This window comes from Lissotriton vulgaris, chromosome 9, assembly GCF_964263255.1.
Source record: "Lissotriton vulgaris chromosome 9, aLisVul1.2, whole genome shotgun sequence".
NCBI lineage: Eukaryota > Metazoa > Chordata > Amphibia > Caudata > Salamandridae > Lissotriton > Lissotriton vulgaris.
Genome location: NC_141697.1, coordinates 701749791 through 701774478, shown reverse-complemented (window position 1 = coordinate 701774478; position 24688 = coordinate 701749791). Strand labels below are relative to the sequence as shown.

At 45.3% G+C, this 24688-nt stretch overlaps 2 protein-coding genes across 4 annotated transcripts in view; one reads left to right on the top strand and one right to left on the bottom strand.

Annotated features, from left to right (window-relative positions):
• On the bottom strand, positions 1 to 24688 carry BLOC1S3 (biogenesis of lysosomal organelles complex 1 subunit 3). 3 transcript variants are annotated; one of them, XM_086938437.1, is made up of 2 exons: positions 24555 to 24688; positions 1 to 1444 (listed from the first exon to the last, which is right to left on the bottom strand). In XM_086938437.1, exon 2 carries the CDS (start codon positions 1430 to 1432, stop codon positions 863 to 865), a length of 570 nt encoding a protein of 189 aa, XP_086794563.1. In that variant the 5' UTR covers positions 1433 to 1444; positions 24555 to 24688; the 3' UTR covers positions 1 to 862. The 3 variants fall into 3 exon arrangements, with proteins under 3 accessions (XP_086794563.1, XP_086794561.1, XP_086794564.1); XM_086938435.1 differs by lacking the exon at positions 24555 to 24688 and adding an exon at positions 21032 to 21136; XM_086938438.1 differs by lacking the exon at positions 24555 to 24688 and adding an exon at positions 3817 to 3948.
• The window catches only part of LOC147692134 (trafficking protein particle complex subunit 6b-like), a 267176-nt gene continuing 266892 nt past the window's right edge, over positions 24405 to 24688 (top strand). The window contains exon 1 of the mRNA XM_086938439.1: positions 24405 to 24611. The gene's annotated coding sequence lies outside the window, so the exon portion shown is untranslated. The remainder of the gene's footprint in view (positions 24612 to 24688) is intronic.

The following is a 24688-nucleotide window of genomic DNA, read 5'->3' as shown; positions in this document are numbered from 1 at the left end:
TACAAATATAAAATGTGTCGTTTATTATGTTCACAATAGAACTTAGACTTTGCTTATCTTGCTGCTCCGTATGATTTTTTTCTATAAAAAGTAGTGACAAAGAATTTGCACTGCTAATGGATGACAAGTGCAGCAATCTATTCAATGCTGACATGGCTTCTCGGAAGAGCAGCCTTGTGGGTAATTTTGTTTTCATCGAGTCATCAAAACCATCAGATTTGCACTTAAGGACAACACCTCCTACATCACTGTCAAAAATAAACAATACTACAGGTTCGCAAGCTGTGAAAAGAAGCACTGCACATTAGGTATGCATAGTACATCTTGCTTTGAAAAATCTCCAAGTAATAGTTTGTCTAGTCGAAGAAACATTCTGCTACTTAGGTAAACTTAAAAGCGGGCCTTACCATAATATTAATGTAGAACTCAAGTTGCCCGTTTTTCCACTGGCAGCTGTTGCTCTCCTCCACTTATACTGAGAAAACGTTGCACTTCTACAGCTGGTGACCAAAATATAATTTAATCTTTGGACAAGGGGGTAAATCTGGGTACTTCACGCAAATAATGCATTATAGAACAATGAAAACTCCACCTTTTATGATTCCTACAATTGAGCTGCTATTAATCAGAGGCAGCTATACTATCCTCTGGTTCTCAAAAACTATTTATATTAAGAAATATATAATAAATCTCACAGTGAATCACTGCCCACTAATTTTAGATGCACATTAGAGTGGAATGCTAGAACCTACTGTAAGATAGTCCTCAGAAAGAGTCACTCAAATGAAAAGACCTCCTGAGCTATGAAGACCTTTTAAGGTCAATCAAACACACACAAACACACACACTGAAGATTGTGCTGTTACACCTGAGCTGGTTCTATTTGTATATCGGGAAGCAAATTGCAGCTTGTGATAATGTCAATTTTCTCTGCCACCGCTTTCAGGTCATCCAGAACAAGACGAATACTATGAGAGGCACTTATGATTCCACTCTGGGAGTTGTTAAGCTGGTTCGTAACACAGCGAATTTCTTTAGTAGCCGTCTGGTACACATGCTTGATTGTGCTGCTGACATCGTGATGTAGTCGTGTATTGCTTTCTAACAGCTTCTGCTGCAGCAAGGTGCTATAGCGTCCAGGATGCTGGATGTTCAATGCCGGTTTTTCCACCATTCCCACAGGCGATTTTGGCGCATCATTCCTGATCACAATAAGCGGAGGCAGATCCTTATCAATTGGCGTTGGTGCTGTTTTATTGCGACTTGGCTGAACTTCATCTTCCTCATCAGTCTCTGACGCTTCACCAGGAATTGTCATACCTGTAACATTGGAACTCATAGTCGGTTGCATAGTTCCAAGATATGGTTCTTCATCAGAGTCAGTTTCTGAAGCCTCGCCTTGCACCACTGTTTGGTATTTATTCAATGACATTTTTATGCCAACCTAAAACAAATAATCAGACACTTATGAAGAAAGTTGCACTGATTAAAGACTGACTAATACAATACAAAATTAGATTCAGATTTCTGCAATCAAAAAGGGCTAAAGCAAAATAGCACAAGCTGCCAAATGTACATATCTGTCAGACAACAACCACCCTTAAATAACAAAGAAATGCATATGATTTAGTACAGCCTTCGTGCCTCACCCACAAGAAAAAAAATATCAAAGGCTCAGTTCACTAACGGTAATATGCTCACCCTATTGACCACACACCTCGGTGAAAGGAACCAAGCTCCTGCCTGCTATGGAAACGTATACATTTCATCAACTTCCAAAGGCACTATAATGCCATATGTTGCATTGTAAAATAGGTGAAGAAAACAGCTGCATTGCCAAACTTGACAAAACACCAGGGTTGAATAAGCAATTTGTAAGAGAGATGGAACAAACTAACAGCAAGACACAGGAGGTATTGACATCTTGAAGTGACATTGAAGAACTCGGGAAATAATTTGTGAGACATACGCTTTCTAGTCCACATGTATTAGGTTGCATTCCCTAATTAGAAAAGCCACGTTTTTTGAATAAAGCATTCTTAGTTGCCTTTGACTGTCACACCCAGCTCCACAGACCGCCCTCTTTATTCATAGCTCCTAAAGCACAGACTTCAACAGAGTAACAAGCACTGCCTTTGCCAACAGTTCTTACCTTTGCTACTGAGCGCCGACTTACTGGCTTTGCCACTGTTTTGTTTTCCAAATGTTACTGCAAAGCCTAAATAAATAAATCCAGTATTTGTAAAGGGTAAACTAATCACCCATAAAGGTCTCAAGGCGACGGGGGGCCATTGGGGAGATTAAGTGAGCTATTAACCAGAGTCACATGGTGCTGAGCTGGGCAGGGGCCGGCACCAGGGAACGAACAGTAAGCCTCATGCTGCGGAGTCAGCCACTCTGGTCGCTGCGCCACACTTCCCAAGGCATGCGCAGCAACTGCCCTTGGGGGTTAAAAATATTTTTAGATACACAACTGGGGATGCAAAGGGTTCCCAGCCCCGCCTGATCTCGTATGGAGATCTGATCGGCTGCCGACATTTCAAACCGGGAATTGTTGGCAGCCATCTTGGGACTCGGATTGTACAGAGTCACAGAAAAAAATATATATTAAAAAAAGGGGTCAGGGTAGCAACACCCTGAAACCCATCCCCCCACGGCCTCTTTTTTTTCCCCACTCCTGGGGCTGCTTATTGCCCCAGGAACCACCCCCTTGCTGTGGTTTTTCAATAAATGGTGGGACTCTTGGACCGCCCGTGCCCCGGGGACCACCATCTCCTGAGTTTGATTTGAGAAAAAAATGCAGGGGTTGCCTACTCTGTAACCCCCGTGCCCTTGGGAACGCCACCTCCGAGGCAAAATCTGCAATTAATGCAGGGGGGCCCATATGCTCCCTGCCTAGAGCTGCCTACTCCCTGGGGGCAAAATAAAACAATGCCCCCGCAGCCCCATGGATCACCACCTCCCTGGGGCTTAAATTAAACTAATTTAGGGGACCCTTGGGGCACCCCCGCAACCACAGGGACTTCCACCTCCTTGGGGCAACTCTTTACAATTTAAGTGTTGTGGGGCAGCTTGCCCTCCTCTTGGAGCCATGAATGGCCCTAGGGACTGCCACTCCCCAGGGCCAGCTCCAAGTATGCCCACCTCGAGCCATAGCGGTTTGCTATTGCTTGGCAGGAGCTTTATTGCTCCTGCCAATCCATAGCAAACTGTGCTCTGCTTCCAGCAAGCAAGAGCACATTTAAAATGCTATTACTTCCTGAAAGCGGAGCAAAATTGCTGTAACAAAAAGAGAACTGCATGTTAGCAGCACCCTTTCTGTAAAAGCAATGCTGGCTTCCACAGGAGACGGCAGGAACCGTGGGGGCCTGGAGGCTCCCCCTGACGTATCCAACACTTCACAGGGAGTACCCCGGATGGGACATGGGCACCCATAGGAGAGGCTGGGGGATGGAGTCCCCAGGGCCGAAATCAGCCTGGGAGGCAGAATACTCAGCCCTTTCCTTTCAATTTTTTTTTTATTGTTTTAAAAAAAATAAAAAAAGGCAGGGCCACAGGGGACGGGGTTCCTGGAGCCGAAATCAGGATAGGTGGGGCGGTGGCAGGACCCCCCCTCCCTTCCCCATTTGAAAAAGCCAGCCCAGGGAGGTTGGGTCCTCCAGGCCAAATATGCCCATCCTAAGAAATTACATATATCATTAGCACTAGCACTTTAAATTTCACCTGTTCCCTAATTAGCGTTGTGTCAACAAGGCCTCTTGGCAGGCCAAAACGTTATTCTGAAAGCGGATGAAATTAATAAATAATTTTTCTCACCTGCAAATTGGGTCGGCTCTCGTGTCTTCACTCCGGCGGTGTCCCGAGGACTGTGGGACTGTCGGAGCTGTGATTCGTGTTGTTTGAGCATTTCTACGGCTATTTTGCTTCTTCGGCCTTGGAGCCGACCCCTCCTTCCTCATTGGGCGGTGCGGCTGGAAGCAACCTCTTCTGGTTTCCCTGGAAGTTATAGTTTCTCGGTTGAGGAGCAGCCGCGCAATAGCTCCCGGACCGCGAAATCGGAAGACGCCTCGTCGAAAACGGGACCGGTGCCACCAGCACCAGTGATGATTTCCGCTGCGGCGTTGGGCGGTGGTTAAGCGGATTGTCCGGTGAAGGAGTTTTACAAGAGAGAGATAGCAGGTATTACGGACAGCATTCTCCGCCTGAGGGGAGACGGCATTGCCGTGAATTATTATTCTGCTTTGTCAGCTGATGCGTTAAGGGGCAGGGAGGAGGCAGCAGTTGACCTCTTTGATGACTCCCCGGCTGAGGGGGGAGGGGGGAATGGGGGGGAACTGGGGGGTGTCCCTCATGACTGTTTCAACTGACACTGTGCAGGAGGGGGGCACGAGCCTCCGTGAAAATTAAAAAAAACTGGAGAAATTAACGAAGAGAGAGCAGGCAAAGTGGTGGGAGCACTGCTCCCTAAGTAGATATCTCGAAGTGGGGCGCATTCCACGTGGCTTGAGAATTATGTTAGCGCCCAGCTACGAGCAACCAGATCCTAACAAGCTCAATGATTGGGCTGAAGGCAATTTGGAGTCTTCGCGTAAATTGGTCACCATCCTGGTAAAATATGCTGAAAGTGACCGGATGCTACTTCAACAGCAGGTAGACCAAATGGAGGTTGAAATTACCGCAATGGAAAAAGGAGCTGAAGTAATTTCCACCAAACTTAGGGGTGAAATGTTGGGTAGATTGAAAAAAAGAAGAAGGACATTATTAAAAAGCGCAAAACTTTCAAGTTTCAGCGGGATAAGGTTGATTATCAGCAGGAGCGAATTTTCACTTTCGCGAAGAAATTTGATGCTATAAAAGCTGCGAAAGGCCCTGCCACTCCATCTTCAACCTAGGTAGGAGGCAGCACTGTGCTAGCGTCTGGCTTAACATCCTCTGCCTCGGACATTAGCTCAGTGCCTGAAAGTGGATCCGATACAGAAACAGCAAGATTCGATCCACGATTGCAGTTTACAAGATTTTCGCTGGCGCAGGAGGTAGACTGCCTGCGGCAAGACAGACGAGAAACCCTGCGACCTCGCAAACCTAACCCAACCGCAAGCAAAGAAACTACCAAATGCGGCAACAGGGAAGAAAAGCAGGCCGGCTCTGAAAAACCAAAAAAGAAGTTTTACCCCAAGAAAAGGTGGAACCAGCATAAGTAGTCACAACATACAGCAATATCATTTCACCCCTAGATAATCCATCTGTCATCAATTTGACCCCCATTGCTCTCAACAATCAAGATCTAAACATCCTGTCGCTGGGGTTAACATACAGCCCCGCGAGTAACTTTAGTTATGCAAGTACGAGAATTGACGTATTCAAATACACCCGCAAACTGAAGTTGAAAAAATATTTTTTGAGCAATAAATATCAGCCTAAAACATCATCGACAATGGGAACTTTAACACTACCAGGATTGGTTGCTAAAGATTCAGGTTTACTTCAAGACTTGATTTCATTACGAAATGAGGCTCCGCTATCAGGAACTCCAGAGCAATGCCAGGTACCCAACACTGGTGGTCTTACGGATTTCAAAGCAAAATCAACCTTTACCCCTCTTATGTTGCATGACAACATCGACATCTTCCATGATTTAACAACAGCAGGGATTAAGAAACTTCATATGGCAATGTTGAAGGAAAAGAAACAATATGGGATGCAGAACCACAATTACAACAGGCTGGTCAAGAAACTACGATCTGATAATACTGTCATTGTACGGCAGGCCGACACAGGCGGAAATGTGGTCTTGTGGCCATGCTCTCTGTACCTGCAAGAGGCTTACCCTCAACTCAATGATATTCTTTGTTACAAAAAATGTGACATCTTGACTATCAGACAAGTTCAAGCCGAATTTTACACACTGCTGACAGGTTGGAGAAGTGCAGGCCTTATCAGTTTGGACGAATTCAAGTTTCTTAAAAAAGACCACCCGGTCATGCCAGTTTTTTATCTAATCCCTAAGGTCCATAAGAACCTGCCAACTTCTCCGGGCAGGCCAATTATCTCAGCCCGTAATGGGTTGTTGGAAAATGTTTCCAAGTACATTGATTTCTTCCTCCAGGATTTTTTTAAAATATTACCATCATATTTACAGGATTCTGGGGATTTCCTAAGACAGCTAGAAAATGTACATTGGGACCATAACTGTTTGTTAATCACGTTGGATGTTTCAGCTCTTTACACAAGTATTTCCCATCTAGATGGGTTGAGAGCTGTGGAGTACTATCTGGGTAATAGACCGTTACATCTATATGAACACAATAGGATGTTAATCTGTATGATCTCTTTTTGCCTCCACAACAACTTTTTTTCTTTGAACAATCAACATTTCCAGCAAGTCAGGGGTGTGGCCATGGGGGCCTGCTTTTCTCCCAGTTATGCCTGTTTGCATATGGGCTACTGGGAGGAGCAGGTCCTCCATGGTGCATTCAATGATGTGGTTGTTGAACATGTGGTACATTGGTACCGCTATATTGACGACATCTTTTTAATATGGCGTGGTACCCAGGCGCAGGCAATCGATTTCATTGACCGTTTGCACCTGAATTCATTTAATCTTAATTTTACTTCCACTATTAGTCAGGAAAGAATTGTTTCCTAGATTTAGAGGTATAGGGTAAGAATAACAAATTGGAAACTACATTGTATAGGAAGCCTACCGCAGGCAACACCGTTTTGCATGCCAAGAGTCCTCATCCGGTGCATCTCATTCGCAGTATTCCCTATGGGGAAATGCTGCGAATCAGACGCATTTGCAGCACAGAGGACCAATGCAGGAAAGCACAGGAAGAGAGCAAGGCGCGGTTTTTGGCAAGGGGTTTTACCTTGAATTCAATAGATGCTGCTATCCGCAAGGTCAACTCTATTGCTAGGAAAGATGTTCTGCTACATAAAAAATCTCAATTAGCAGAACCTATTGATCCTAATCCCCCCGTCAGACTAATCCGAACAGACAGCCGGCAACATCAAGCTCTCCGAAAAATTGTCACAAAAAACTGGAATCTAATATCGAGTGATCCAGCAATTGGCATATTTATGCCAGCCAAGCCTGACATTGCGTTCAGGAAAGCACGTGCTCTAAGTGATGCCTTGGTGAAATCTAGTCCGAAGGTGTTAATTAACACGTCATGTCTCAAAGCTAGTAAAGGCTTTAGAAAATGTGCTGTTTGTAAAGCCTGCAAACACGGGGTGAATTAGACTATTTACTACACCTATTTCTGCAATACCCCATGTTATATGTAAACAGTTGACATGCAAAAGAGTTTGCTGTTTTATGTGCTGGAGTGTCCGTGTGGCCTGCAATATGTGGGAAGTACCAAGTTGCAGGCTCACAAACTGATACTCCAGCAAATAAGGGCCATAAACACCAGTGATGCAGCCTTCCCGGTTGCGCGTCACTTTAAAGAACTCCATGACAATCAGTGCCAACTATTGACATATTTTGTCATAGAAGCAGTTCCACCGCTAAGGAGGGTGGCAATCGCGAGGCTATTCTACTGGCTCTTGAGACAAGGTATATCATAGAACTAGACAGCAAAAATCCATCTGGCTTGAATGCCAGTGAGGATTTTTATACCTGCTTATAGTTTTCACAATGTTTCCAGTTTATATCTACCATCCTGCTCTGATTAGCTCCATTGTTTACTTCCCTATTCACTGTATTAGCAACTTTATTCTATGGGAAGTTTGGTGGCTCTTGTCTGTTCTCCTCCAGTACAGTACAATGGTTCTTTTAACTTTATAATTGGTTTTAATTGTTCTTTATGAATGAATTGATTCTTTTATATAGAGCGCACTATTTGCACATTATCTTTACACTATGTTGCGGTTGGTCTAAAAACTGTGATACCCGTATTACACTTTTTATTCTTAAATGTAGTAGGCTTACCATGAATTTACCCACTTGGGTTATATCAAATGAGGATGTTTTTATAATGTTAACATGATGTGTTTAATATTCTTGACTAAAAAGACAGTCACGTTCGTCCTTTCTTTAGTGTTGTATTTTGCTGAAAATAATTTTGCTTTGTATTTCATGTAGGCATTTTTTAAAGCAAATAATATATATTTGTTTAACACTATGTTAATTGTTAGGAGGTTCCCTCTCGTCCTCTACGTGTAATGGTCATCCACCTTTAAGTAAATATAGTATAATCTTCTATGTCTATTGGGTGGTAGCCAATCACGCAACTTGTTTCAGGAGCACTAGCACTAGCACTTTAAATTTCACCTGTTCCCTAATTAGCGTTGTGTGAACAAGGCCTCTGGGCAGGCCGAAACGTTATGCTGAAAGCAGATGAAATGAATAAATAATTTTTCTCACCTGCAAATTGGGTCGGCTCTCGTGTATTCACTCAGGCGGTGTCCCGAGGTCTGTCGGAGCTGTGGTTCGTGTTGTTTGAGCATATGTATTATTTTTTTTTTTTTTAAAGACAGCAAGTCGCCTGAGGCCCTGCCCTTTTTAACCATCACTGTAAATGCACTTTCCGGCACACTAATAGTTGGGGGATAAAGTCTGCCTGATTCCAGCGGAGCCTTGGAGGCCAACTACCCTCGCTGATGCCTCCTGTAAATCCCACACAGTGGGACTGCTGAGAGGTTATTGGAGACCCCACCCTCTTTCTCCACCACTCTGCAAACGCGACTACTACTTAAAAAAATAGAAATTTGATTAAAAAAAACAAAGGTTAGAGACATTATAGCTAGGCTCAGATTTCACTCGTACAAAACCTGTGAAATTCCAGTTATAGTTTCCAGAGTTTACTATAACCTATGCCCCTCAATGCACTCCTTATGACCTAACATATTACATCACTCATGACATGCTCAGTGACATCACTGATTACAGCATCCACAGAACCACTCACACCCCTATACAACTTCTTGTATGCCCACTCCCACGCAACCACACACATACATATTCACAGACCATACCAGTACTCACACGCCCACCCACTACTCCATTTAGGCACTCACACACCCACTCACTCGTACAGCCACTCACACACCCATACAGCCACTCACACACCCATACAACCAGTCAGTCACCCATACAGCCAGTCAGAACCACACACTCACCCATGCAGCCACTCACCCACCCATACAAGCATTCACACAAACACAACTACTTACAAACCTATTCACACATCCACAGAAGTAGTCACACACCTGCTCACTCGCCCATACAGCCATTCACAGATACTTAGTCACCAATACAGCCCCTCACACACCATTCAGCCACTTACTCATACAGCCCTTCAGACTTCAACTCACTCACCCATAGTCACTACACACCTACTTACCCACCCTTAGAGCCACTTAAACTTCCACTCATTCACCCATACAGCCACTGACACACTCACTCACCAATAGCACCACTCACACAGCATCCCACTCACCTACACAGCTTCTCACACACCGACTTATACACCCATACAGACACTTACACACCCGTACACACAAGGATACATACAGTCACACATCTACTCACTTAATATGTCAGAAGTATCACACAGTAGTAGTGCACCTCAACATACTAATTTTACTTTTGTAGTAGGTTAGTATATATGTTTAACACCCATAAACTCTTAAAAACACTTACCTGATGACGTCATGAGTGAGGTCACTGATGTCATGAGTGATGTATTATTTGAGGTCATAAGCAGTGCATTGCAAGGGCGTATGTTAAAGTTAACTCGGGTAATTAAAACAGCTGAAATTCTCTAGTTTTGTTACAAGTGAAATCTGAGCCTAACCATAACGTCTCTGTAACCTTTGGTCTTTTCATTGCATAATATATATATATATATCATATAGATCGGCATCAGGTAGCACAGGTGAGCTCTATTGGCTTTGCCAATGCTAGTTTAATTTACCATTTTGATATTGTAGTTGACTGTGTTACAATTGTAAAGTGGCCGCTGGTGTGTCATGGTGTAGGCACACATATGTAGCCAACTGGCAGTCATGTTGAAATGATATTCCATTCATGCATGTGCATACATCATGACTAAGGCTCCCGGTTTTCTGTTTAGGTGGATTTTTACATATAAATACATATCTTTAAGGTCCTTTTCAGGTTACATTTTTTTTCTCTCCACGGTGTGAGGAAGAACTGTGGCTGCAGCTACACTGTGTGGGATTACAGCATTAAAGTAAATTGTTCAAATGCTACGTGGCAGTGCAAAGTAAAATAAGGGAAATGATACACTCACAATGTCTTCAAAGCGAAGACTTGTTAACTTATGGAACAAGCATTTGCAATGCAATAGGTCTCGCATTTGCGAGAGTTTGAGCTATTGGCATTGTAAATGACAATGCCTTTTATTTGTGTTGGTTTGTAAAACAGACAAATAAAAGGCATTGTCATTTACAATGTCAATAGCTTAAACTCTCACAAATGCAAGACCTATTGCATGATGGGAAAGCAAGACAAAATGATACTCGGAATCTCAGAGTCAAAGGGCTTTGTTAGGCGCGAAGGGATACTGCATTGTGTGCATTATTGGCCAGGTGACCGCGATTCACCAAACTGTGATCCTGGGCAGATGACAAATTATGTGGCCCACTCCATTATCTGCGTTGTTTGAGTGACACCTAAAAACATGATACAGAAAAAAACAATACTTTGAGAGTTTTAATCCTGAGTCGAATTTGATTGTGGCAAAAAAAAAAAAAAAATCAACTGTATTTGCTGGCGCTGAGAAGTCTTCTGCACTTGGGCTGCTGTATGAATCTAGCTATTTGAACTTTAATATATCTCGAGTGGTACGAGTTGGTGGCCGAGTGCTGCACAGATCCTTGATAGATGAAGGGACTAGAATGTCGAGTTTCACAAAAGTAAAATGTGAGTTTCTCCAACGGGAGGCACTGTACAGCTCTCCGGTTTCCCATGTATGTGTGCGAGTAGCTAATCTGGCTCATCAGGGTCAGGGTGAGCTCCCCTGTGCGTGCATTAGCCCTGGCTTTTATACTGAGATATAGTACTTCAAGGAGCAGACTGGAAGCCATGAGAGCTTGGGCTCATTGAGACACAAATCTTGTATATGCGGCCATGGCGCAGCTTCCGTGGGTGCAGCGGCACCGGGGCCTACTGATGATCCCGGATAATTGCTGTATTTCACATTTGAAACAGCGGCTGGGCATTCCCTCCCTTGCACTAAAGACCCATCACTACACTCTGACTACGTGACTACTTTGGAGAGATCACTTTTGAGGGACGGACACGTTGGCTCCTTCCGAGTACACTGCACGTTTCCAAAAACACGGCAGTACGATAAAGTAAGTGCTTCCCAGCACGACTCTGTCAGCACCAAGGACGGGAAGCCACCTTGCCTGTCCGGCAAAGAAGGGTGCGATGAGGTGAGGACGAATGGGGCACGAGAAAACTATTCCCAAGCTCAGGAATTACACGGTGATGCGACCCACACATAGTGCTTGGTTTCCGATCTAACTTATGCCAACCCCGAGGGCACAAGCAAGCACTGAAGTGCCATTTCCCGGCCTGCTAGAAAAACTGGGACTGGTTTTGTACCTCCAGCCCCTTCTGCAGCTGGAGAAAAATGAGAGTCCATTCATCACCCAGCACACTCCTGCTAAAGGCACTTGAGAGGAGACCCGAGAGCAGCGAACTCCTTGCAGATAGAGGAGCCGGGGGCAGAGAGGGCAGAGCTGCACCTTCCACAGCGCCCATGGGGCTACCACCATACTGAGGCACTCGCACGCAGGCAGACCCCAGACACACCGCAGAGCACCGTCCCACCTAGGAGGCTGGAGACACACACACGCTTCAGTGCCCCCGTCATGGGTCGCAAGCAATACAAGCGTGACCCGTGCAGTGCAATTAAATATAGCATGGCTATCTAATGCGATTTACCTCCTATAAAACGGAGTGGCTGGCGTACAAGCATAAGAAATAGGAAAGTAATTTCTGGTTACCTGCCCTGATCCTTGCTCAAAGCACAACATACACACAATCCCCAATTTACACAAATGAAGACACACAATACCGCAACTCCGCTGCGAGATCACCATGATGTGCTAGTGGAATCGTGTGGCAATAGAAATCGGACTAACTGAAAGTGAAAAGCCAAATGTGTATATCGCCAGTTTAGACTGTAAGAAGCGTTGTAAACGCAACAAGAGAAAATTAAGTGTGCACTCATTTAAAATATATACCGCAACAAAAGTGTAGACGTGTAAAATACATACCGCAATGAAGCAGAGCAACTAAAAGAACAAGTTACCGGTCTAGGTTGCTGCCCGCTTTCATGAAGCAGAGTTGCTGGCGGGGGCGAAACCAGGAAGTCAGGCATCTTTGCCCGGGACATGGGCGGGGCCTGTGACGTGCCGGAAAAGGCTGGTGTTGCTCGTTGTGCCGGAGAAAAGGAGCTCAGCGAGGGGAAGGGGACAAAAGAACACGGTGAGTGGAGGGGGGGGATTTGTGTGTCTGTGCGCGTGAGCCCCGTGAGTGGTGGGGGAGGGGGGTGCGTGTGTGTGCGGGGGGGGGGGGAGAATGTGTGTGCGCAAGCTGACTTTGCCTGTATGTGTACGCGCGCGATGGCCAGAAGCTGACTTGCGGTGAATGTTGAGAACAGGGGATGTGCACTGCGCCGGCTGGGCGTGCGCGCCCACGAGGTGAAATCGCCGATGGGAAACTCGTGCACATCCCCTGTCTCACATTCATCGGAACACGCCAACAAAAGATGTCTCGCAGACAGCAGGCTTACGCCTGCTTTTTACGTCTGCGAGACCTAAAAAGGGTTTTGCATTAGCGAAGGACTTAGTTTGAGAAATGTGAATCAAAAGCTGCCAGCTCACGAGGGTGTTGTTGGATACTTTAGGCTTCATGCTTCAGGATTGTGAGGGAAATAGAGCCTGGCAGGACTAATGCAAGGGCCTTTATTTTTTTCTGAATTGAGAGCTTGCTGCCGTCTTGGGCCAGGTCACTGAAAGTGCACAGGTGTACTTGTCTAAATTCTAAATGTGTTTACATTTAATAACAAGCATTTGCAATGCAATAGGTCTCGCATTATGAAAGTTTGAGCTATTGGTCTTGTAAATGACAATTTTTTTATTTATGTGTTGGTTTTGAAAATAGCTAAATTAATAGCTTTGTCATTTACAATGGCAATAGTTAGAACTGTCGCATATGTGACATCTATAGCATTTGAAATGCAACGTGTTTTGTATTTACGTGACTTAGATTTATTGATATTACAAATAACAATGGCTTTTAATTTTTTTTAAATAATTAATACTTAAATAAAATTGATTGCAATTTATAATGGCAATATCTTAAACTTTTGTAAATCTTCACAAAGGTTATGTCCAATGTATTTTATTGTGACGAAAATCCAAGAACAGAAGTGAAATATTAACATCTTTTTGTGACATTTGTAATAAAGCTTGAAACATTGAGAGAACATATTTGAACCAGTTGTTGTTGAATAGTTGCACAGATTGATGCTGTGGTAGCGCATAGTGATGTTGTGGTGCCCCTGAGTGATGCTGTGGAAGCCCTGAGTGATGCTGTGGAGGTCCTGAGTGATGCTGTGGAGGCCCTACAGATGGCATGGAGAGTTAAAAACCAGGGTGAGGTTTCCTTATCAAATGGCATATGTCAACGTAATGGTAACATTTACCTGTGGGTGCATTATTATATTGTAATTGGCTGCTTAATATGCTAAAACATGAAAGGCATCAAAGTAAGAGTGCATGATTATCAGTTACATGTCAAAATATACAATTTTACAACTTCATTTATTCACGAAACACAAAATAAATACAGGTAAATACCAGTAAGATGGCCCAAAAATAAATATGGTTAAATATATACGGAAATGTTAAAAAAAAATACCATAATACCAGGAGCTCTATTTCTAGCATGCAACAAATCAAATAAATACAGCTGATGTGGTCCAGGTGCTGCAAGCAGTCTGAGACCCTTTGAGTTCTATGCAGGAAGAATACACTTAAGTGCCAAGAGCCTCGTTCTGGAATGCGAATATGGCTAATTGCAGTGCGCTGCCCCTCGAGTATTCAGGCCCCCCAGAGGACAGGCACACTTGTCCTGATCTGCTGCCATAGAAACCAGCAAAATATGTAGGTGCGCACATGTCTGTTTCTTCTCCCTTTCTTGCTCTCAATTCAAACTTGTGTCAAATGACAGTCAAACACATTTGGTCCAAGGAGAAGAGAGCAAGACACAGGTCGCTGAAGGGCGAGTGAGATAAATGGCAAAATAAGGATAAAATGGAGGAGGAGGAGAGACCTACAAAGAGGGGGAGAGACAGTGACAGTGAGACTGAGAGACGAGAAAGGGCTAGAATGAGAGGAACTGAATGAAACGCAGAGGCGGGAGAGAGCAAGTGAGTGAAAAAGAGAAAGGTAGGCAGATGGAATAGAGGAAGTCAAGAGGCAAACAGAGCGTGAGAAACAGGAGAAGAGGAAAGAGAAACAGGTAGAGAAGAAGTGACGGGGAGGGGAGACAAAGAAGAGATTGTCAAGGGAAGTACGGAAAAGAAAAATATAGAAAATTGGCGGTATTTCGATTTCCACAGCCGAGCGACTGAAATGTAATTCTGTATGCGGGCCTCAACAGTGAGTCCGGAGATTCTGCCAGTGCCTTCTTAATAAGAAACTCTACATAAGGCCAATGAATAGTTATGTCAACACTATCAAATCCCCTTAATTAACCTGCTGGTCTGCAGCTCTTGGGGCTGTCTGTTATCCATCTCTGTAACAATAGCATTTTCCGTCTGTGGAAGTGAAAAAGATACATCTCATGTGCACGCAAGGTGTGGGTGGCAGCTGCTTTGACCTTTGCTTATAGAACATACCATTTCAGTAATATTTTTTAGTAGGCAAGTGTTTCCTTGAGGGTAAACATGCCAATGCTATCAAGGCTCAATACTATGTCATTTTGCATTTGGATAAAGCTGCCCAGCATATATAATGTGAGAATGGGCACTCCAGGACCACAGTCCGGAGGGACATAAGGTTAACTTGGGTAATCTCTTAGTTCATCATTGCAGTTTCTCTGAGACAAAGACATGTTCAGTAGCGTAGGCATCCACTCCAAAAAATAAAAAAACAGACAGCGGAATAAGTGACCCTGAGGTTTATTGTTGTCATTGTTCACCAGAGCCGTATTTACTTATTTTAAAAGTGTGCATCTCTGATGACTGATGAAGTACGCGCCACAGAACACGCCCAGAAAGTAAAAGCAGCACACACGATTTGGAGCCCACAGACTACTTCCTAAATAAAAAACATGAAGATTACTCACACCGGAGGTAATCTGCTAGCCCGCGAGTGGTGCCCGCACGCTATAAGGAACAAGTCGTGCAGGGCGAGTGCCGGTCCGGGGAGAAGGGGCGGGACTGCGAGAGCCGATTCAGACGCGCGCCTTCGGATTGGGCCGCGCGACGTCACTTGAGCGGTCTACGGTAGAAGCCCACACGCGCGACCCGATCCGAAGGCGCGCGTCGGAATCCGACGACGCCATAGGGAATGCTGGGTGCGCGGCCAGGTCTTGTCTCCCCTCGTCGTTTGTCGGCGCTGAGACACCGACTATACTTCTCGCTGCGAGTACGCGCTTATCGCATTCGTCGTAGCGAGACCTAAAAATGACTAGTGACAGTGTTTTCAATATTGTAACAGCATCAGATCACGAATATTACTTTAAGTAATCTTTGTGAAACCACTCCCATTTCTCATATGGGAGTTCCTGTTTTGATCTAACAGAAAAGTTTTTGGGTGGTTGTTGTATGAAACATATTTGGTGAGCATATATAGCTAAACCTATACCAACCATTTGCACTATCTATTCAGATATATACAGATAAAATGACAAAAATAAATATGGATAAATACAGACAGAAATGTAAGAAAGAAAAAAAAATACCATAAAACCGGAAGCCCTAATCATGAAACACCAACTGTCATTAAGTCGAAGCCTATCAACCAACCTGTCTGATTTTCTAAAGACATTTTGGGGACATTCAGAAAGCTTATCTGAAATGCTTTCCGCCCTTTGCTCGCCATTGGCTTTTCAACTCACATTTGCTTTCTTTTTATTTGCTGGCTTTGTTTGTTTTAAGCTGTCCGGCTCGAATTACAATCTCACAAAAAACATTTCTTATTTACTCTATCCTTCAGTGTTCCCTTTCTGTAAACAGGCCTTTAAATCTTGTTCTTATCTGGTCACATTTGCTGTACACTCAAAGACAGAAGTCAAATGTCAGATTATGTCTTCTCAAGGAACTTGGTGTTTACTTTTCCTTCTTGGACTTCAAAGTCGCGTGTGCTGGGAAAAAAAGCCTTTCACAGCAAGATTGTCTAAATAAATCGTCTCAAAGTTTAAATGTATGTAATGAACTGTGCAAACATTTAAAAATATATCAGAATGAGGAAAGCACAATTAAATCATATTTTTCGTAATGAAGTTTGGTGGAAACAAATATTTTAATACGATCAAAACAAATCAATATGCTAGGTGATGGCATTTCCAAACATTACTGTGTGTGTGATGTATACTTTACTCAATAAAACCGTATGTCTGTGCAAATATAATGGTCATTTCAATTGAAATGTGTGGTCTGTAATGGAGGTGCGCTACCACACCATGCATGCTCCACTTTACACAACTCCACTATACCCTGCACCACTTCACTCTGAAACTCTAATCTACGGCACTTCACCTTACGCCACTGCACTAGGCGTCTCTTTATTGAGCATCGCTCTACTTTATGCCAATCCACTCTTTGCCACTCTGACCAACTCCACACCACACTACTCTGCAACATTGCACTCTATCACAATACACTGTCAATGCACCATACACCACTCTAATCTACTCTGCACTACAGCACTCTATGCCACTGCATTCCACCTTACTGTGTACCACACCACTTCACTCTACTCCGAAACAATCCATTTTGTGCTACTCTACATCACTCTACTCTAAACTACTCAACTCTCGTCCACTATAACCTACTCTGCTCCACTGCACTCTACACCACTGCACTCTACCCTGCACCACTCCACATTACAGTGCATCACTTCACTATATGCCAATTCACTCTACGCTACTCTATTCCACTCCAGTCTACTTTGTCACTGCATTCGACGCCACCCTACTCTAAACCTTTGCAGTCTACACCATTCTACTGTGCACAACTGCACTCTATGCCACTATACACTACAACACTCTACTGTACGCCACAGAACTTTATACCACAGTACTCTATGTCACTTTACTCTACTCTACACTATGCCACTGCACTCTTAACACTTTACTATGCACCACTGTACTATGTTGTTGCTCTCTACTCTACTGTACTCCACGCCACTGCACTTCATTCTGCACCACTGCACTCTCCACCACTCTAATCTACTCTCCACTACTCTACTATATGGCACTGCGTCACTCCTCCCTAAGATACTTTACTCTATGACACTATGACAAATTATGCCACTCTCCTCTACACCACAAACTTAACAATGCATTACAGCAGTCACGTTGGTATATAACATGGCCAAAACACACTGGCTAAGGCAATAGCTCTTGCTTAGGCGATACCTATTGGCTTTACCAATGCTAGTTTTTAATTTACCATTTCAATACAGCGTATTGGAATGATAGAACCCTTAATTAAAATGTAGAAAATGACATCAGTGCCAACATAAAGAATAGCTGCCAGGTAGCAGTGTGCAGCTGCCGGGGCCACGCAGATTATTATTTTTTTTTTTTAACAGTACATACAGCGTGGTTGAACAATGAAAGGCTGGATGGGCAAGCAATGGCCAGGGAACGGCGTGCACCTGCAGGAATAAATAAAATACCTAAAACGCCATGATGGACGGGAGTCGGAGACCAATGGACTAGCATGCAAGCACTTGGCAACAATGTGCAACTACCAGGCCCTCGCAGATTTGTTTCAGAATTAATTTTTTCAACACCATGCGTGCTAGCGGAATTCCGCTCGCACGCTGGGTTTTGCGGAAACGCACTTTACGTGACGAGCTGGGCTCGTCATCAGCGTGCGAGGAGGCTACGCCGTGACGAGCCCAGCTCGTCATCAGCGGCGAAGGGGTTAAAGTAATAACATAACGAGCAGGGGGGTAAGGGGGCAACAGACGAATGGCATTGTCATTTACATTGCCAATAGCTTAATCGTTAAATAAATGGCATTGTCATTTACAATGCCAATAGCTTAATCGCTCGCAAATGCATGACCTATTGCATTTACACCCACACAGACCCACACACACAAAGCCACACACACACACATACAGAGCACCCACATAGTCATTCACATAGAGTCCCCTACACAGAGCCACCCTCACACAGACAGAGCCACCCACACATAGAGCCCCCTACAAAAAAAAGCTATCCACAGACCACACACAGAGCCACACACACACACAGAGCCACACACACACAGAGCCACACACACAGAGCCCCCACACACACAGAGAGCCCCTCCACCACACACAGAGAGCCCCTCCACCACACACAGAGAGCCCCTCCACCACACACAGAGCCACACACACACACACACCCCAGAGCCACACACACACCCAGAGCTACACACACACATACACCCAGAGCCACACACACACATACCCCCAGAGCCACACACACACACACACCCCCAGAGCCACACACACACCCCCCAGAGCCACACACACCCCCAGAGCCACACACACCCCCAGAGCCACACACACACATACACCCAGAGCCACACACACACCCCAGAGCCACACACAAAGCCACACACACACACAAAGCCACACACACACACAGCCACACACACCCCCAGAGCCACACACACACCCCAGAGCCACACACACACCCCAGAGCCACACACACACCCCAGAGCCACACACACAACCCCAGAGCCACACACACAACCCCAGAGCCACACACACAACCCCAGAGCCACACACACAACCCCAGAGCCACACACACACCCCCAGAGCCACACACACACCCCCAGAGCCACACACACACCCCCAGAGCCACACACACACCCCCAGAGCCACACACACACCCCCAGAGCCACACACACCCCCCCAGAGCCACACACACCCCCCCAGAGCCACACACACACCCCCAGAGCCACACACCCCCAGAGCCACACACACACCCCCAGAGCCACACACACACACATACACCCAGAGCCACACACACACACATACACCCAGAGCCACACACACACAAAGCCACACACACACCCCAGAGCCACACACACACACACACACCCCAGAGCCACACACACACACAAAGCCACACACACACAGAGCCACACACACCCAGAGCCACACACACACCCCCAGAGCCACACACACACCCCCAGAGCCACACACACACCCCCAGAGCCACACACACACCCCCAGAGCCACACACACACCCCCAGAGCCACACACACACCCCCAGAGCCACACACACAACCCCAGAGCCACACACACAACCCCAGAGCCACACACACAACCCCAGAGCCACACACACACCCCCAGAGCCACACACCCCCCCCCAGAGCCACACACCCCCCCCAGAGCCACACACACCCCCCCAGAGCCACACCCCCCCCCCAGAGCCACCCCCCCCCCCCAGAGCCACACCCCCCCCAGAGCCACACACACACAGAGCCACACACACAAACACAGAGCCACACACACAAACACAGAGCCACACACACACAGAGCCACACACACAGAGCCACACACACAAACACAGAGCCACACACACAAACACAGAGCCACACACACAAACACAGAGCCACACACACAAACACAGAGCCACACACACAAAAACAGAGCCACACACACACCCAGAGCCACACACACACACCCAGAGCCACACACACACACACACCCCTCCCCAGAGCCACATCCCCCCCAGAGCCACGCACACACACAACCAGAGCCACACACACACACACACACCCCAGAGCCACACACACACACACACACACACACCCCAGAGCCACACACACACACACACACCCCAGAGCCACACACACACACACACACACCCCAGAGCCACACACACACACACACACACCCCAGAGCCACACACACACACCCCCCAGAGCCACATACACCCAGAGCCACGCACACACCCACTCAGAGCCACACACCCCCAGAGCCACACACACACCCCCCCAGTGCCACACCCCCACCCCCCAGAGCCACACCCCCACCCCCACCCCCCAGAGCCACACACACACACCCCCAGAGCCACACACACACACCCCCAGAGCCACACACACACACACACCCCCAGAGCCACACACACGCCCAGAGCCACACAAACACCCAGAGCCACACACACACACACACACCCAGAACCACACACACACACACACTCAGAGCCACACACACACACACAATTTTACCATTGGCTGGAAGGTAAAATTCCAGTCAATGGTAAGAGGAGAGAAAGAAAACAAGAAATAAGCTAAAAAAGACGCCCCCGAATCAGAAAGACGGGGCTTGAACAGAGTGATGCCCCTCTCCTCCAATGGCTGGCCCCTGTTTAGGAAGCCAGCCAATGGAGAAGAGGGGCGGGTTCAAGACCCCTACTAAAAATCATTAAATCTCAGAGCTCCGTCCACACTGCTACGCAGTGCGACACAGTCCTCGACCTAAAAAGAAGCAGCAATTTGTCAGGAGACATAGCCCGATATTTGATCTGTCTTTGAAACGCAGCAAATGTGACAATATCTGTTTTTAAAGGCATCTCTATGTATTGCTTGGACGTTAGCAACCCCCCAAAATCAGTTTGAGACCCACAGTTTGGGAAACATATGTACAGGTTAAATTATTTTTTCCTGAACAACAGTGTATAGACCATCTTGACTAATATATTTGTAATAGCAGAGAATCATATTGCCTACCCGGGTGCTTTCAGCGGGTTTGGTTTTAATTATATAAATTTGTACCTGGATGCTACAAAGTTACATTGCATGATGAATACCTGCATTAGAAAGTTGGGAATAGGTATGAAACTTCTTCTTTAGTGACAAAAGCATTCACACTCTGGGGCTTTAGCAGACTATCCACATTGGATTTCATATTGTCTGCAAAATAAAAATAATAAAAAGGCATCAATAATGGTTAAGAAATTTCCTTACCAGTCTGTCCACAAGGTGTTTAATATTGCCAGAGTCTTTCAAAAGTTAGAAAAAAAGGCGGCATCAATATTGGTAAAGAAGTTTCCTTACCAGTACTTTGTACTCCTGCATTGTCTGTCATCTTGCTAATATCCTTAATCGCCATTCTGTTCTAGGGTTACTCTAGCATCCAAAAATTAGCGACCATGAATTTGAGCATTGCTGCATTCGGTTACTGATTACAGAGCAGAGCCTTATTGTAATAGTTAGGCCACGATTAAGAAGTGGGCAGGAAAAGCGTACTATATTTAGAGAACCATTTATATTCCAGCATTGTAGAAATCTGAATTTATCAGGTGCAATAAACTGCACCCACTTACAATTTTCGCCTGAAATATGGGGAATGAAACCGGTTTTAGTACTCACCCCATTAAAATCTGCATATCCCGTTATTTACCAGGCATTTTTTCTCTGGTAAATTCAAGCATGTTTAACCTTCTGAAATTTACCCGAATCCGAAAAAGACGGGGCTTAAAGGGACTGACGCCCCGCTCCTCCAATGGCTGGCCAGCATTTAAGAGGCCAGCCAATGGAGAAGAGGGGCGGGTTCAAGCCCCCTACACTAAGAAACATAAAATCTCAGAGCTTTGCCCACTGCTTACGCAGTGCGACTGAGTCCTCGACCTAAAAATGGAGGGTTCTGGTAGTTTGTCCTTCCACCCAAAAAAATTCTGCTTGACAACTGTGCTGTCAAAACCCATGCCTAAAAAGTAATTCTCTAACATTAGTAGAACGATGAAGCTAAGCCTGTGAAAACAATGGTAAAGAAGCTATGCTTCGGGAGAGACAAACTCAAAACTATGCTTGATAGCTGATCATGGCACATGGAACGAAGCCAAGCGAGCGAGCCATATAACCATGAGCAAGGGCTGATCCAAGGCCCACTCTGTATACTGTATATTGTATTGTAGGAAATGCAAATTGAATCATGCGGCAGTGGAGGGCCAAAGTATACGGTTTGATGGAATAAATTAAGTAGGAAGAGAATGCAAATTATGCAGCATAACAGCACATTTTGTGATAGTATTACCTCGTTATTTTGAGGTCTCGTCTAGGCATCACTTGTGCTCTCACTGAGACATGTTGTATTCAGGATACGAGCATTAGGCTCCACCCATACTTTTTATTGGTTCCTTGCAGTGTCTTTCGGAAGTCTTTTTTTTTTTTACATTGCACACAAATCACCTTGTGAGGGGTCTCTTGGCGCAGATGCCTCCTGACACCATGCCACTATCACCACCAATCATTGGTTTATTTTGTTAGTAGTCCCTCCTTCTTCCTGTTTAATACCTCCCTATATTCTGTCACATGTAACAATACTTGGTAATTTTATTTTCAGTTTCAAAGCGCTCTCTTTTTAATCAATTTTCGTTGTAGCTGGCGTGGCAGGCACAGCTTACACACTTCCCCCAACCCTTCCATATCAGCTGCTTCTGAAGGCACCTGTTCCGGGTACTTCCCCCTACTACATTGGCACACACACATTTGCGTCTCAGGGCGTGGCGCACTTCCCTCTCGTTTTTTTTAACATTGTTTAATAATATTTATAAGTTTAATTTTTAGCAGGCATGTTTTTTTATACAGTCCACGCCAAGACTGGAACCCGGTAGCTCTGTTTGTTAGGCTGTAGGGCAGTTACGCACTACCCCCCAACCCTGACTCATTAGATGCTTCGAGGGCACCTATTCCTGCACTTCCCCCGAGACCAGTCGCAGCATCCGGTCCAGAAAAGATCTGGCTTGGCAGTTCAGGCTGGACTGTTCCCATGAGGCACAGGGTCAAGACTGATTTAATTATAGCTCGGTCTGAACAGGGGTGGCGAAGTGAGCTAAAGAACGCTGATGGATTTAACCTAGATCTGTGACTGGGTGTAGAAGACTAATAGTCTTAAATAAGATTCCAGAAGAGGGATAAAATCCAAATGAAGTTTATTGATAGGTTTCCAATCACAGGAGGAGCGCCTCATCAGCCAGGAGTCCAAGCAGCAACTGAACAAGCACAACGGACACCTGGCTTCTGAAAGCGTCTCCACATTTAAAAGAATACATGAATACATTCCGTGCACATGCTCAAGCATGTGCACACGAGATAAGAATAATTAGCACGAGAACAGAATGACCAAGATACAATACACTACATCGGGGTTGTGTGTCTGAAAGGTTTCAGCCTCCATCCATCATCTCCTTCTGTTTACATAATTACAATAGGCATAATTGTACTCAATACTACACATTTCCAAACCACACTAATCAACCCTTCGTGTTTCCATTACACACATCACTCAACAATAAATCACATAATACAAAACACCACAATTACATAACACCCCACATACAATCCACACCACATAATTCCACATCACACCACAAAATTAAATAGCACACCACATAATAAAACTCCACAACGTAAACATCCACAACAGAAAATACCATAAAATATAATTACTCTCCCTAACACACAATCCCACTGGACATTATTCCTATAGAGCCACTTCCGTGGTCATGACAGGTACGGTGGGCGTGTGCGCACAACAGGGGGAGGGGGGGGGGGGGGGGTCTGACCCACGCCCGAGATTGAAATGTCCCAGCACAGCGGCCGAATTTGCACTGCAGCAAAGGTTTTAGTAAATATTATACAATACATAATTTCTATCCACACAATTCCAATACAAACCACATACATCAACTCCACTAAAAAACACATAAGTAAAAAACATTTATGATGCCAATAGCTCCAACTCTTGCAAATGCGAGACCTATTGCATTGCGCGCGCTTGTTACACTTTCATTGACTGCACCACTTTAACACCTAAATATAAAAATATATAAACAACAGAAAAGTGACAAGTCAGCCTTTGCAAAGGGCCTTCCAGTGCGCGGCAACGAGTCGCTGCGTTTTGGTAACTTTTGAACCGTTTGACCTCGAACACACATTTTTTTTTGTTCAATTCAGCAGATTATGCAGCAGGCGATTTGTGTGGCAAATTCATAACCGCTGCAACTGCACAATTCCAGTGGCCCCGATTGTAGTCAAAGGCTTTTCACCAAGACTCAAATTGGCGAGAACTTGTAAAGCGTACTTCTCAAAGAAATGACATTAACGTGGGTTGAAATCCAACTTCCTTTAAATGTTTAATAAACGCTAATATCAACTCTCTCTTTTAGCTTCCTGAAATCACGTGCATTCCTTTCAAGCAGTTCGGTTACGGAAAGGGCAGTCCTGCCCCACTGGAGCTCGGTGGGCCAACCTGTGGGACCCAGAGAGGTTGAAGCAGAGCAGGAAGATAGAGATTAATAAGGAATGGACAGAGCTACTCGTCAAACTCACCTCTTTTGTGGCCGGTTCACATGAGCAAGGTTGTAGAATCAGAGTGGTGACGGGCGGGTAAGTGTCACTGGCGGGGAAGGGGGGGGGGGGGCGGAGTCACTGCGATAATGTGACCAAAGGCGCCTCTTAAAGAG